At 39.7% G+C, this 16,495-nt stretch overlaps 1 protein-coding gene across 1 annotated transcript in view; it reads right to left on the reverse strand.

Annotated features, from left to right (window-relative positions):
- The window catches only part of sorcs2 (sortilin-related VPS10 domain containing receptor 2), a 296,952-nt gene extending 283,910 nt beyond the window's left edge, over positions 1-13,042 (reverse strand). Inside the window, exon 1 of the mRNA XM_053343432.1 lies at positions 12,857-13,042. Within this exon, the coding sequence (XP_053199407.1) occupies positions 12,857-12,943 (87 nt within the window). The 5' untranslated portion in view covers positions 12,944-13,042. The remainder of the gene's footprint in view (positions 1-12,856) is intronic.
- Positions 13,043-16,495: the final 3,453 nt, after the last annotated feature.

Below are 16,495 nucleotides of genomic sequence, written 5' to 3' on the forward strand. Positions count from 1 at the left end.
CTTTCATCATGGAACCTTTGATGGAAATCCTAATGGCACAAACTAAAGTACAAACATGGTATATCCCATTTTAAAGGTGTGATTAATGTTTTAAATAGAATGATGATCAACATACTTGGGTACAATATAGATGGTTCCAGTTCGCAACCACAAAGATTACCCAAAGGGTGACACCACTGGCACTATCACGGGCCCTCTGGACAAGCCCCCAACAACGAAATACACTATGCTTGGCTTTAAAAATGACCACTTCAAAACTGCTACAAATCATGATCCATGCTTGGTTGGCCTGGTTAAATGTAGGGAAATATGGTAAACAGAAGGGTTAGGGTAAGGGATTAGGGTTTGTCGGCCCATCCGAGCCCCTTTTCCAGTGTTCGTGTTGGTTTCCAGCACCAGCAGAAAACCTATAGAAGAGTGTGGGGCAACATGCAGTTGTTTTAGACCCACATAGCACTGTTAACTAAGCTCAAATCTGTGTCTTATTCCAATAATAGAAAGCCAAAATGAAAGTGTTTTGCAGCCACACATGAGTTTATTCTTTATTTATTTTATATCTAATCATTACTCAAATCCTTTGATTTTATGTCCTGATAAATATATAAATAAAATGTTATGTAACCACACTGTTTTATACAGTATATTTTTTATTTGCCTCAGCCTTATCGTAACTATGGCATGACACAGACTTTCCATTTCATATCTGTATCCATTTCTCTGTTGACGCCCGACTCGTGTGGAAGGCTTCATGCTGTTGTTGTCCAATTGGCTTATGACGGCAACTGAAAATACCCAGGTCCCTGGTGAGAGGTGGGGGTTTAGATGGGGAAGGGTTTGATAGAAAGTGGGGACGGCTTAGCGCTGAGAGAAGAAGATCCAATCTCTAAATGTGTTGGTGTGAAGGTGAAACAGTGGAGACGCCCTGCTGGGCTGCATTTCACAACTCTCCGAGGGCCTCTATAGGGAGAGCTTTCCCACTGCTTCCATAGTAGCTGCACACACACATACACACATCTCACACCACCCCCTCACACACACATAACCAACACTGAAACTTTCTTCCAGGGCCAAATACAGCAAGTCTAAATATATCTATATATTGTTATTGTCAGGTGGAAACTAATTATGTCCAATCTGGCTGATTTTATTGTTTTATCTTCAGGTAAACAAATGTACAGTCTGTGGGTTTATGAGCAAGATGAAACATTTGCACAAAACAAAGAACATAGAAACATTCTTTTTGTTTGAGACTTAACAGTAGTGCAACTCAAAATGTAAAGCTTGTCTAAGGATGCCACAAGAGGAAATGCCATGAGTTCATTAATATTAAAAAGTTCATCTCTGAATGAATAAACTTGCACATTTCATGGCGATCTGCCTATTGGATTATGGGATATTCTGTGTGCAAGGTTGACATTTTGGTCTGAGTTAAGCACTAGAATGCTCTTTGAGTGTTTAAAGGGGAAAGAGGATTATCCTCTGGGTAGGATGAACATGTTGCTGTAGTTTCATGGCAGTCTGGTGAATAGATAATATTTTTTTCAAGGACGTGAGAAGTGGAACTTTTGGGCTGATGTTGGAACTAACTAACTGAAAAATCATTAAGGATGATCTTCTAGCAATCACGAATACTCATATTATGTCATGGCTAATCTGACCAGTGGTTGTCAAATGATGAAAGACAAACAGACTAATAGGCTGACATCAGCATTGTTGACAGCAAAAAAACACAACATTTCTTACTGAAATGTTGACTTTTGGAGATACCAGGATTCCACCTGACAATCTCAATATGAGTGGCATATATTTATGCCACAGCTATACATGAAATATGCAGGACCTGGGAGAAGTGCGAGGCGAGGGGGGCCACTCTGAATTCAGATGAGCAACCAAACCACTGGAAGACCCCAACAGGATTCCAGTGTGGGTTGCCAGGGCAACATGAGCAGGAACTTTCAACCATGACAGCGAAACTGCAGAGGACGATGAGGAGAGCGAAAAACGACAGGGAACATGGGAGAAAAGAAAAAGAAAAAGAAAAAGGCCTCAGTTTACAGGGACCAAACTGGAAAAACAATGAACGCATGCTGAGTATGTTTTAGCACGGCAACAAAGGAGAGAAAGTTTGGAGAATGTCTGGGATGTTCAAGCAGATGAGAAGCTTTCTTGTGTGCCACAGCTTGCCAACTAGTTGTTTTCGCTGTCGCCTGGTAACCAACAACCCCCCCTGCCATGCCCAATCACACACACGGGCATACACACAAACACAGAAATGCTTATATTCAGAGTTTCCACCTCACTTAACTGAGAGGACAAGTTAGTGAATATAGAGGAAAAGGAGGTGGGACATTAGCAACACACACTCACTCACTCACTTTCCTCATACATGTACAATAACATACTAACATGCAGACAACAAACTCTCTGCCCCGCTGCCAGCAGCCTATCAAACAACCTGTAAGACAAACGTCTCAGTGCTTTAACTTCACTGCCAGGCAACCAGCATACACCTGGCATCACTAAACACTTAATTAGACAGTAACACTACAGTAGCATGCTGCTCCCTGTACTTTCCCAAGGTCTTGTTAGCAAGGCAACCACGGCATCGAAGCGACAAATTCTACCTACCGCCAAGTGGCAAAGAGCGGCGCTGTGCCAACTCCGAGGCCATAATCAAGGAAAGGTTTTAGATGTAGCTCTTATCAACGGATAAGCTCAATCATCCACAGTGCTTTTATGTGTCAGACAATTAACTTGCTATTGTTGTCTGTGCCAACCCTGCCAACAGATACAGTAGGATATATGCACATCTTGTTTCACAGTGTATCAGCATTCTGCCATGCCAGGTAGACTGATTGGATTTCACTAATATAGGTTTTGGAAGCTGAGGTTGACTTTCTGCTTTAAATGAGACATTTTATGCCCCTGTATTTTTTTAGATTTAACCACTTTAATGCTTAGAAGATCCAGATGATATTAATAAGATTCTGAAAATATATTATATGACACCCCATCAGTACAGGAAGTTTAATTTCCCTGAAACTCTTGACCCATCATACAGTCATATTAAAGGAATACTCCACTGTAAAATTTAATCAGATACTCACCACCGCTTTTGGCCTTATGTGGCTCCAAATGGTGTGTGGTTTGCTCCTTCTCAGAGGATGGTGCCATTAGGAAGGATTACGATGGCTTTTCAGTTTCATCGCAGGGAAAAAAGTATCAATCAGAAATCATCAGAAACTTCTCAAACCAGTCTGTCTGTCTGCTTGGTGGTTTCACAAAATGCAGCTCAATACACAGCTTTTGTTTGTTGTTGTTTGGATTAATGTGTAAGCCTTTGTTACATAGCCTTGAAAACAAAAACTGTGGTTGACACGCCATGTTATTTCAAACACTGCAACAACTGTGAACAGTTTTAAATGAATAAAGGCTAGATTTTTGTGCTACATTCAGATGTTGTGTAATGCTAGCCTAACTCTTATAAACACAAAGCAATTACTGTAAGCAGGTTATGTGCTAGGCTTGCATAATAGAAAACAAACAATAAATACAAAGCAAATGTAGCTACAAATGTCATACATGGAGCAATTTCACACATTAGCTTCTCTTCATAGCACCACAATGCGCTTAGCAGCAGAATTAGGGTAGCTAGCTTTCCCAAAAACTATCTTAGCAAGTTAGCTTAGCTGCCTCATTTTCAAACATTAATATCCTCATGAGAGCAAATCTCAGAGAGAGAAAAAATGTGTATTTATATGGAGTTTGTGTACACATTCTCACCTGGAAAGAGATAATCATGTCTTCATGTCGTCCAGAGTAGCTTTCCTTTCTTTTTAATGTGCTACATTTAGACTAGCTCCCATGCAGAGCTAACAAGCTACAGCTTTGGCATTCTACTGTCGATAACTGGTGTCATGTCGGCTAATGTAAGATAATATTAACAGTAATAATGTATGGTCTGTGTGATATATTGTCTATATGGTATCTTAATTGCAATTTCACCTTTTCTTCAGAGCACCACAATGCACTTAGCAGCAGAATTAGGGTAGCTAGCTTGCCCAAACAACTATCCTAGCAAGTTAGCTTAGCTGTCTCATTTTCAAACATTAATATAATCCTGAGAATAAAACCCGGTACCACACATTAACAGAGAATAAATTTGTATTTATGTTAAGTTTGTGCACATTCTGACATGGAAATAAAAAGTCTAAAAGCAGCTCTCCTTCATTGTTAGTGTGCTGCTCAGACTAGCTCCCACAGGGCTAATAGTGCTACAGCCATTGCCTTCTACTGTTGATAACAGGTGTCATATAATTTATTTATTTAGCAGTGTGGAGTGTGATAAGTGAGGAGACAAGAGACGGAGACGAGTCAGCTTTGCTCTGCACTTATATATTTCAACAACACAGTACAGTAAGTGAGGTGAAACTGCATCAACAATAAACACCAGAAGTAGTACCCCGTCAACGTCTCCCTAAAAGGTACAGTCCCTTGGTGAATGTCTCCTTCAGTGTTCATTGTGGGTCACCACAGCAGCAAATTGAACACTACACATTTAAGAATATTAATAATACTTAATAATGATTCACCAAATTTATGTGCATTTGTGTAATTTTAGCTCAGTGTGAGAGTTACTGCACAAAAATCCAAGGAGAGTAATGTTATTAAATCCACTTAAAGGATGAACGGACAACAGATCAACTTTATATTTATTGTACTACTATTGTGTCATATTGCCCAGCTCTATCGTAGTCTGACAAAATAATGTAGTCACAGTCCATTTTTGAGCATATGACAAAACAGCTGAATGACCCAAACTAATTCTGGGCATAATCCATAACAACTCAGGTTGCCACAAAAGCTAACCATGCTAGTGACAAACATGAGCTTTTTATTCAGCCAAATTTTAGACTATGTTAATAAATATGTACAGATGGATAATGCTGCAGGACTGTCTCCGCTGAGACATTTTTTTTGGCTATTCAACATTTTTTAAAGGCCAATATCGACTCGACATGGTACCATCCAAGCAATATATTTCAAACCCCCATAGTGACATAATGGATGGCAGGCATCATTCATCCATGAAAGGAAGCTCGGAGGCATCTGATGTTGCGGAAAGACACTCAACTAAGCTTAGATGTGTCCTGGAGGCCATGTTGGGCAGCGGGCCTGCGGTAGTGGTACTGTACTTTGTCATTTCGAAGCAGTGGAGGATTCACATTAAAAAGATACTGAGGGAAACCGAGCAAATATGACTGATGATTTACAGTTTGGTTTTTTGGAGTGTCTCTTTAAGCAGGATGAACAAGGACAGACAAGATAAATGACGAGAAAGGCTCTCCTCACATGTGCAAACAATTTTCCATCGCAGTACAACCGGGGGCCAAATGAACTGTCTGTTCAGTATGTGAAGCGTGAATAAATGCCTTTCACATTAAGTCAGGACCCTGGAGACCTAAATAGTGTGTGTGCGCGCGCATGTGTGACTGGAGACAACCAGTGAGCACGCCTGTGTATTGTTACAGCCTATATAAGTGTGTATTGTACACACCTGCATGAGCCATGATTTAACATGCAAACAAAGGCAAGCCCCTATTATAAAACATTATGGGTCCCTTTTAAATAGTCAATTTAAATTCAACTAATGCCATGTTTAGATTAGATGTATGCTCCAGGCAGATAATCCTTTAACCTGATTGGCTAAAATGATGCTTGTGATGTGAAAGGAAGGAAGGGTTGATGCTGGAGGGGAAGAAAAGATGAGGGTAAAAGGTGGTATCACCTCATATTCTTTACTTAAAGAAAGCAAAATGAACTCTAAAAAACCTTCAAACAAACACCATGAAGAGAAGAAGAGGTAGACCAAGGTGAAAAGGAGAATTGGTGATGATGAATATTTATAAAGTAATGATGTCAGCTAACAACGATGATGACATGACAGTGAAGAGGCAGATGCAGAGGACAAAGGTAAATGACGGTAGCCATTAAGGTGTGTGTGAGCTGCTGCTTTAAGTGCAATACATTCAGCTCCAAAGCAATATTGCATAATTTAACACGTCAACCGACACCTGTACAGCACTCATCTGAGGGTGTGAAGGCAATATGGCTGTAGTCAAGGTAGCAGGAATGTGTCGATGCAAAGAACAAATGTTATAAAATTGCTGCTTATCTGAAGAGCTGATCAACAGTGGGAAATAGATCTTATAGGCTTATAGAAAACAATGGGAGCAGGTGTTGACACGCATCATAAACCCTTTTCCCTTTCCCTGTTTCCTTTTAGATATCATGACTCAACATTAAAAAGGACCTGGAACTTATTTTATATATCTTTTTATGAGTTTTTAACCATGCGTTTACTAGTCAGATTGGTTCAATGCTTTAGTCAACACTGAAATATCTCAACCACTATTGAATAGATTGTCACAAAATTTGGTACAGATATCTGTGGTGTCCAGGGGATTAAAAAAAGACTTTGGTGATATTCTGATTTTTTCATTTATAACACTAATCATATGTTGTGGTACTAAAATTGGAACACACATTCATAGTTCCTATACCAATGGCTTTGGTGACCCCATGGGCTTTCATTGTACCACCAGCAGGTTGACCTTTTTGAGTGACATGTTTGAACAATTATTTGATGGGTTACCATTAAAGTTGGAATAGACGTATGTTCCCACATGACAGATTATGACCTTAAATGTTCAGCTACTGCCATCATTATGTCAAATACATGCAAGACTTATCCCATTTCATCCACCTAAGCTCACTTTGTATTTGGTGCTAATTGGTGAATTTTTGTATTATAAACTAAGATGAGAAACATGGTAAAATGACACCTGCTAACTAAACAGCAGCATGTTTACATTGTCCTTGTGAGCATTAGCTTTTCACTCAAACCAACCCTAAACACAAGCAACACATACACCTGGTATTCATCAGAGGGGGAGAGACAACTGTCTTTGTCCCCAGCATCAACAGACTTATCAAGTCTCCCAGAAAGTCACAGTTACATAGTACCAGTCAAAGGTTTAGACATACTTTCTCATTGATGTGAATGGGAAAGTGTGTCCAAACTTTTGACTGGTACTGTATATAAATATATTTTTTACATCCTTGCTACTGTTCCCTTATTACTTCTTCTGTATGGACAAACATGACAAGGCATTCATTTTGTGGTGTGAACATCATATGTTCATATTAAATCATTTAAGTCTTGTTATCTAATATGAATATGAAGATTGACCTAATGATCTCTCCACATTATTCCAGTATTATAAACTTAACTATATATATTGGTGCTGATAAAGAGCATGGTTATATATCAGGCTGTTGTTCCAAATGATGCTTCTGCATGAGGTGGATGATGTGATTATGTTTTTATTGTGTTTTTATATTCTAAATCTTTGAAGATTTATGAGCCCAGAAAGTCAGTGTTCTTCTACTTTCACTTATTCCCACCCTGGAGGGCTTTTGAAACAGGAAGTGGTGGGAATTACCCACAATTCCCCACTGGGGGTAAGAGGGTGGGACGAGAGTTTAGACTGTCAGCGCCCCTTTTGCCGCTCATTAATCACTTAGGCTACTGTGGGACAGGCCGCAAGGGATCAGCAGCACACACATACACACATACACACACACACACTTGCAAATTTAAAAAAGGTGTGGATGCGTGATACCGATGTATAATCTATCTCTCCACAAAAACAGAATCAATACACAGAAAATAGAGAAAACCCTATTAAACGTTGAGGGCTGTTTCCTCACCGATACAGATGCACACATTGGAGACACGCGCACAGATAGTGACGCTGTTCATCACCACAGAGAGGAGATAGAAATAGAGGGAGGACGAACACGGCTCAGAGTTCCCTGGGGCTAGTCAGCAACTCAGAGGAGAGAGAGAGAGAGAGAGAGGGAGAGAGGCACAAAGAGACTCTTTTCAATAGTGTGCGCTCTCTTCGTTCAGAAAGCTGGTATCATGTTCTACAGCCTCATATCTTCCGGGACTCACAAACTCTATATGCATGCATGCATTATTGTGTCTGTGTTGGTAAATAATAATAAGTGAGTAATGTCTTCTATCTATCCCCGTATCCTGTGATGTCATTAAACCTGTAATCTTATTATCAGTTGTACATAGTCTACAATATGTGTAGAATTGTTATAATATACAAATTATTCAAATGATACGGTGCAGTCTATGTTTTGCTTTCAAGGGATTCATCTCTATGATCTATCAGGTTTGGGGGGAGGGGAGGGGGTGATGTCACTAGTAGTAGTCACCAAAATCTTCAAATCTTACTCATAGTGGCTTTTAGGTTAAAGTGAAGGGTTGGTTTACTTGTCGTAGGCAGCTTGTTAAAATAGTTGTATAATGTTTTCAGAGACTTTGGAGGAGATTCATTAAAGTCTGACTAAATAATATCAATGTTTCAGTTTGAGTTCAGAGACAACAGTTCTTTAACAAAAGGGCTTTTTAAAGTATCTGTGAATCAACATTGAAATGCATTCTTGAGCTGGGAAATAGAAGTTTGTCAAATAAATCGTATATAAATGTCCATTAACTAGCTTTTCTCTGAGCTTTCACACACATTCTGCTCAGGTATTATGGAAAGCTGATAAGTGGACCTTGAGTTAAAGATTATTTTCTCCCATTAGGGTTGTGGAGTTTGAAAGATGCATCTAACAGACAATGGTGGATGAACAAAAAGATGCTAAGAGCTGCATTATGGAAAATGTAGATTTCAGTGTTTTTGGAGATTGACCCATACCAGAAACTGAAAGTTAGGACATCCCGGCTTGTGCTGCTTCAATTTGAGTCAGTCTTTCCTTTAAAATCAGCTCTTGTGAGTCAACAAACTTTACGGAAATGCAATAAATCACCTCATCTATATCGCTTTAATCACTTTTAACTACACCAAAGGGAAATTGTAAGGGAAACGTGACTAAAAATGTGGTGAAATTGCAAGTATCCTTTGGCATTTGGTTCTTGGATACTTAAGAACAGACTGTTTATATTTCATCTCCAGAAAGAGCTATTGAAAATATAAAAGCAATAACCATTATAGCACCAGGGATTGGGTTAAATTTTGAGAAGAATCATGGACAAATGACTTCACTCATGTGTATAAAGGACTTCCTGCAGCCTGAAACCATGTGATAAACGAGCAAGCTGCCTCTTTTTCCTGTGTGATAGTTACTTAATGAGAGATGCACCGTACATGCAGATTTACTGTGTACAATCACTGATACAAAAATGTGCTAGATAACGAGCTAAGTTGTGCAGGAGAATCTCTTCTGAGTTCATTTCCAAGAAATTCTCTCTTTGTGATCATTCTGTGGCTCATGAATATTATCAGGGAGCTGTGGCTTTCACCTTTGACCTCTTCAATATTGGATTTTTTAAAACGCTGATAATCTAGAACCTGAAGCGAAAGCATGTATTTTACTGTTGCGCTTAATCTATTCTGATCTAGATTCCACACCCACTTATTTTTTTTGTCTGTTTTCCTTGAAAATCTGCAGCTCTTGTCCTGAAACACCCCCTTACACACACACACACACACACTCTCTCTCTCTCTTACACTCACACACCAGCTATCTCTGCTCTTCAAGGACACCTCTGGAAGATGCCTGAGGGAGAGCTCTTTTATGCTCTATGCCGTCAATCGACCAATCACAGCTTGCCAAAGTAAAGTGACTGTCACCATCAGTGCCACAGGGCCAGGAGGGTACACAAGAGCTGTTTTCAATAACAGCACTTTTACTATGACGGTAGATGAACATTTTATCCTCTTGTCAAAACACTAGGCAGCCAAAATAAGAGATAGAAGTAGCCCCAAACACAAACACACATATTACATGCACTGGTGTAGTGGTGTGTCTGAATGGTGTGAGGAAAACAGGAAAACACACTGAAATGTGTCTGCATAAGTGATCTTTCCTTCCTCCTTGATTACACATCATCATCATGACAGGTTTGACAACTCAAGTCCTCTGTGTCGCACTGTTTACAGATTCATCGGTGACTAACATTGGGAATCTCATACGAAGACATGATAAAACAAGAGAGGAGGCAGAGATTCATATTCCCCACCCATCCATCCACGTGCCACTCATAAATGTCAGCCTAAGGGAAATTGAATGGCACCATTTGTCTGTGTTTTTATTAGGTTGGGATGAACTCAGTCTCTTCGACCTTTCGAAGTCCATAGCCATGCCAAGTTAATTGAGGATAAGTCAAATTTGGAGTTCCTATGGCTGGCAGAGCCTGAGCGCGAGGATCCCCGCAGACTCATTGCCTCGATTAGAAAAAAAAAGAAGAAAAAAAAGAGAAAAAGATGAAGACTGGGAAGTTCATCACGAAAACGGCCAGAGTCCATTGAGAGAATGTCAATTTTTTTTCCCTATTTAAATACCCTGTCTTAAATGCCAAAGTACTAGACTCCCACAAGTCATTAATAAACTGTGCTGCTTAATCCCACAGAAGTGACTTTGGCTGGCTTGTTTAAGCATTTTTGGAGTTTTGTATGTTACACCTATATCCTCTGTGTTTGTTATGATTTGTGTACTAATTTAATCAAATTTTAATAATAAAAAGAAAAAAATAAGTGTTTTCCAGTTAGCATCGCTTTTTAGCAAGCTACCTGTGTAGGCAGATAGTGCAAATAATTGATAAAATGACTTAAGTTTTATGTGTTGCACTCCTTATGTTACTCCCTAACTCTTTACATTCATCTTTTTTATGACTTAAATCACAGGTTTTGCCAGTGTTGTCATTTAATATCAAAAAGAAGAGATGTTAGTAACCTCGCTATGCTAATTAGCTTCCACTTTCTGATTGAAAGCTAGCAGCCTGGCTTGCTAGCATTCGCTACACAAGTAGAAAACAAACTTAACAGAATGATTCATCATCATCATTGAGTGTTAAATGTTGTAATAAAACCAAGGCTATGTGGGCTTGTTAAAAAAAAGGAGGGACTGATGCCTGCAGGCTCTTCGCAACACTAGCCTTAAAGTCAATGGCTAACGTGGAATACAATCATAGGTTCAAGGATTAAGTGCTATTTCCACAAATATATCCAAAAATAGTTTTATCTTTTTAAAAATGGAAAAACTATAGGCCTAAACAACTACTGTGTCATTAGTTTAGATTTTTACACTTTACACTTTTTACAAAAGGTGAAGAATTCAATTTTAGGTTCAACTTTTAAACTTGACGGTTAATCAAGAAAAAAAAAAACTCCGGAAAACTCCTTCAAAAGTTTGAATGTGGGTTGAAATAAACAGTTCTTCAGCGTCTGCTGTGCAGTAAATGTGAACATGGTGTGCAAATTTGCAAGATCTCTAACGAATGAAGTTCAACTTTTTCAAATTCACACTGCCATTAGGACTCAACAGTGTGTGACGGTGCCTTTAAATTCAATCTGTTTTGCCTCTGTCGATAATCCAATAACCTGAACGTTACCTGCAAATGTCAGCGTTCACATTATTTACCAAGCAATTTGTCATGAAACTCCAGCAAATTTGAGCGAAATGGGTCGGCTGGCTGTTTCACGGTGAGGTTATTTTCTCTTTTATGATATTTCTTTTTTTCTCTCTCTCCCAAAGCCGCCTGCAGCCACCGCCAGTAAAACAGCAATGTGTTACACTCACAAAAAGGCTCTGATTGCAAGTGATGTCCCCACCAGACACCACCACTCAAACCCCCCCACCCCCCCTCAGCGTCTGTCAATATCTGTCACAAAGACTGCTCTTGTTTACATAGTGAAGCTGCTCTCACTTGACAGGGCCCACAGGAAAAATCACTATAATATTAATACAGTGACCTCATCATGAAACAGCATAATCACTTAAATATCCCTAAAATATCACAGCTTATTGTATATATATTAATACTGACTTTAGTGGATGCATGCGCTATTTTTGTCTCTATTGATGTCCCTGTTTAATTCCAGTGGGGCTTATTTTTTGTGATATCTGCACAATATCTGTCCCGAAATCTACTATAGTGCCACTATTTAAGCAGACAAGATGATAAAGGCATAAAAAATAGGCTCATTCATGTCATGTCATGTGACCCAAATCACGTTATAAACCACAAATAAACAAGGCGCTGCAAAATTCATGCATAAAAAGCTCCATCAATATTTTAGTCATTGCTTCATGTGACTTCATCAAGCACTGAAGTGTCTGTTTAATGCATGCTTCTTGTCTCCACGCTGACTGTGCTCAGACTGGACTCACTGTGAATGTTATGGCATGGGTGGTTATTGTTGTGGCTCTCAAAGTGAGGTCAGGGGATCCTCCTGGGGGTCACCAACTGAGCATTAAAAGGACTTCCCAAATCAAATGAGGCGTCAGTTAATTGAACTGCAATTAAATATAAAGGGAAGCGCGAACAAAGAGCATGAATAACATCAAGTTCCACTCTGAACGCAGTGATCTACCTGCGCATCACACACTAAACAGACAATAACAAGATGCTCGTGACCCTGGGCCACCACGTGATGTGATGGAAGTCTGGGGGACAGTGAGTTCATGTCTATATGAGGGACCCCACAAACATGTAACACGTTTAAAAAGTCGAATTTGTCAACAAAGCCTGGTGTCTGATATCATACTCCGTGCGTACAGCTGGACCACCTGCATGCGTAAAAACCACACAGTGCCGCGCAGTGTGCGTCTGCAGCAGCCGCCCCCTGCGAGAACAATAACTTGTTTCTGATGATGTGCACCATGGTTGGAGTGATGGATGGTGCAGGGTGACAAAGAGGGGTATGATGGGAATGGTGCATAAACCAGCGGATCGTGACGGTACGGGACAAGGAGGGGGTAGGGTACTTACGCTGCTGTTCTCTCCTGTCCAGTGGACCATCGCCTGGTTGTGCGTCGCATCCCCTTTCAGCACGAATGAGCTGCTGATCAGGGACATTTGTTTTTCCCGGGACAGCGCTCTCCTGAAGCGGGGTGAGCTCTCCAACCCGACCGCTTCCTTGTCAACGTCCGTCGGTAAGCCCGGCGGGGAGCCTCGGTCTCCGCCGCCCATGTCAAACGTACTGTCCTCCCCGCCACGCCGGTTTAAAGCCCCGCTGTCACAGCCCACGGGTCCCGGCAGTGCCATCCAGGCCGAGACGGTCAACAGAAACACGCAAAGGTGCGCGAAGACCGGTTCTTCGGGGCGCAGAGGTGCCATGCTTTGCGCCGTAGTAGCGCTCGTATCGCAGAGACTGATGGAGAGACCGCCGATGCTTGTGGAAGATAGATAGGTGTAAACTGTAAGCCGAGAGAGAGAGGGAGAGAGAGAGTGTGTGTGTGTGAGAGAGAGGGAGGGGAACTGGAGCAAAGGCAGACAGTGGGAACAACGTGGACGCGTCTCTGTGCCAAGCGGGATCCACAGGACGGCGCAGCGGTGCCATCTGCTGTCCTGCAGCTGCAGCCTCCTGTACTTGAAGTCATATTACACAATCCATCTTCATAGTGTCACCACAGGAGGAACTTGCATATTAAAATGATAGGTATTTCAGATAGTTTATCTTTAAAACATTTTAATTTAAAGCAAATGATTATTATTATATATGTAGAGGGAAAGAAGCCTGGAGGTTCTATATCATAGAAAGAAAATAGGATTCCCAAAACACTGTGAAACTCCCAGAATCACATCTCATTGGCTATCTATACATTCCTTGTTGAATTCACATAGAATAACCCTAAAAACTCAAAAGTATCAGTATAACAAATGTTCAGGTGATCAAATAATGCACTAGTATATTGAATAGAATAGAATAGAATAGATCTTTATTGTCATTGTCACCAGGTACAACGAAATTAAAAGTGCTCTCCAGTCAGTGCATCATTATAAAATAAAATAACTAAAAAATAATAAATAAAATAAAATAAAAATAAAATAAAATAAATATATATCTAGACACATTCACCCCTCCACACATACATCAACACACGGACATTACAAGAACATTCATCAGCATACAATCATTTTTGTTATTGCACATTAGCTCCTATTTTTGTTGAGAGTGGTTATTGCTGTTGGGTAAAAGCTGTGATATTGGTGATCTAAACAGATTAAACTTCTTTTTATTGAACTGCATTCCACTCAGATAGGGCTGCAACAAGGAATTATTGTCATTATTGATTATTATCTCAATTAATCACTCGGTCTGTGAAATGCCAGAAAAAATGAAAATGTCGACCACAGTAACCTGTTTTGTCTGATTGACTGTCCAGAATCCAAATATATTCAAATTACAATAACATAACACTAAAAGCAGCACAATCTGGGTAATGTTTGCCATTTTTACTTTGACAATTAAAGGATTCATTGATTATTAAATCCTCCTATGCAAAGTATTTGAGCCAATAACTGTCATGCAACTGTCAGGAACTGATCATCAGTAAATCTTATATAGGAGATCCAGATGGCTTGTCATCATAGACAGGACAGTCTATCAGTGAAGAGTAATCTATTCAAGCTCCCAGTTCATATGTACTATATTCTACATTTCTATGAGCTGGTGGAACAATGACCTGAGAATAAGACCTTACTATGTGGTCCTGAGGATAGTGTGTAAATCCTAATAGGTCAGCAGCCAATCAGCTTACAGACAGTTGCTCTCCATGGGTTTCTTTTAGTTTAAACTTCCATATAAATTCCTGGATTCTTTCACTGGTTCTTTGCTCCCAATTTAAATGATAAAAACTATCAGATGACCTAACTCAACCCCAAAAGACACTGCCGAACTGTATTTGCATGGTGTCAGTCCACTCATCCGCCTCACTGTCTGCGTGTTGGTGGCCAGCTGGCACATGGGTCAAAGTTCACATCTGATCCCACTAAGTAATAGCTCTCCTCTGTGTCTGTCCTTCTATCCAATTATAGGTAGCGGCTGGATTAACCTATGCCTACATGGGTCACGGTTGGTAGGGGTCGGATGTCTCTTTAGGTCAAACAAGAAGGATTTTCTTCATGTTGACATTAAGCTGCGGCCACAAAATCCTAAGTCTTTTTTCTATTCTATGATGTAGATTATTCATTTTACTCATCATGAGCTACAGAACAGTAAAGAAAGTATATAGAGCGATGCCTGTGAGCTGCACTGCTTAACATCAAGGATTTTTCACTAATAACAAAATAATTTAACAGACAACACTGTAAATAATATATGTGACTGGAAAATGTGGAATGGTTAATAATATAGATCAAAATGAATAATGTGCCTACAGTGTTTGTAATGCGCACAGATCAGTCTCGTTATGTGGCTGGAGTTCAAATTAAAATGTACTTGTGATCTTGGAATAGGTCTCAGTTCTGCCATAAATCTAGAGTTACCTTCTCATAGACACACACACACACGCACACACACGTACACACACGCAAAGGAGGAAAGGCAGATGATGGCAGGGTATGTACCCTTCATGACCTCTGTTGTCAGCACACTGTGTGTAATTGCACCTCCTAAACTGGAGCTTGAATTTAAATATTTCATAGGACTGTGGAAATGTGTGTGTGTGTGTGTCTGCATATGTGTGTGTAGGAGGGAGGCAAGGAGTAAGGCTGCAGGAATACAGATTGGAGCCTGCAGCGAGCCTGAATGTAATCTGTTTTAATCTAAATGACAGCCCCAAAACGGACGCCAATTAGAGTGGAAATTAAATAGAAAATGTAAACTGCATTTGTGCAAATGCTCATGGTCACCCAGAGAGTTTAGACCGTCTGTGAAAAAACAGGTTTGTTTTTAACATGCCAGGAGAACATATGCAGAAAGTGTAGCGAAGAATCTATAAATCAGAAACAGTGAATTACTCTACTGTCCACATGCTGTCCACGTAGCAAACCACTGAATAAGAAACTGACTTCATGAGGCATGGAAGGAAAATAGAGGAACATATTGTGAGGAATAAATATATTTTCCCTAAGTTTTTGTTCTCTTCTAAACATTTGTCTTTCACAAAACTGAGGTTTCTCCTGCAAAAGCCTTGCATTTCCTCAGGTCTTGTTTTTATCGAGTCATTTTTTGTCTTGTTTGTTTTTGTTCTTAACTATGTAAAGCAACTTGTGTTACATTACCATATCTGAAAAGTGCTATACAAATAAAGTTTGATTGATTGATTGATCTATAGCTCAATTTTCACTTTTTTCAAAAAAGTTTTGTTTCCCGCTCAAAAGTTTTGTTTGTTGCATAAAGTTTTGTTTTTTAATTTGGTTGAACATTGTGTTGTGAGGGTTTTGTATTTCTTCTCGGGACTTTTTGTTCTCTCACAAGTCTTTTAGTGCTCTTGCTAAAGTTTTTTCTTCTCATTAAATTTTAACACAAAAGTTAATGCACTTTCATTTCGATGTGTCCCTAGCTAAAGTTATCTGACTTGCTTTAAGTACAGGGGGACTAACTAACGGTTGCGAGAGAACATTAAATCTTTGAGAGAGAAAAAATACCACAACAGCATGTTAAACCTTTATAAATCCTAATTA

The sequence above is a fragment of the Scomber japonicus genome, chromosome 22 (genome assembly GCF_027409825.1).
Source record: "Scomber japonicus isolate fScoJap1 chromosome 22, fScoJap1.pri, whole genome shotgun sequence".
NCBI classification, from domain to species: domain Eukaryota; kingdom Metazoa; phylum Chordata; class Actinopteri; order Scombriformes; family Scombridae; genus Scomber; species Scomber japonicus.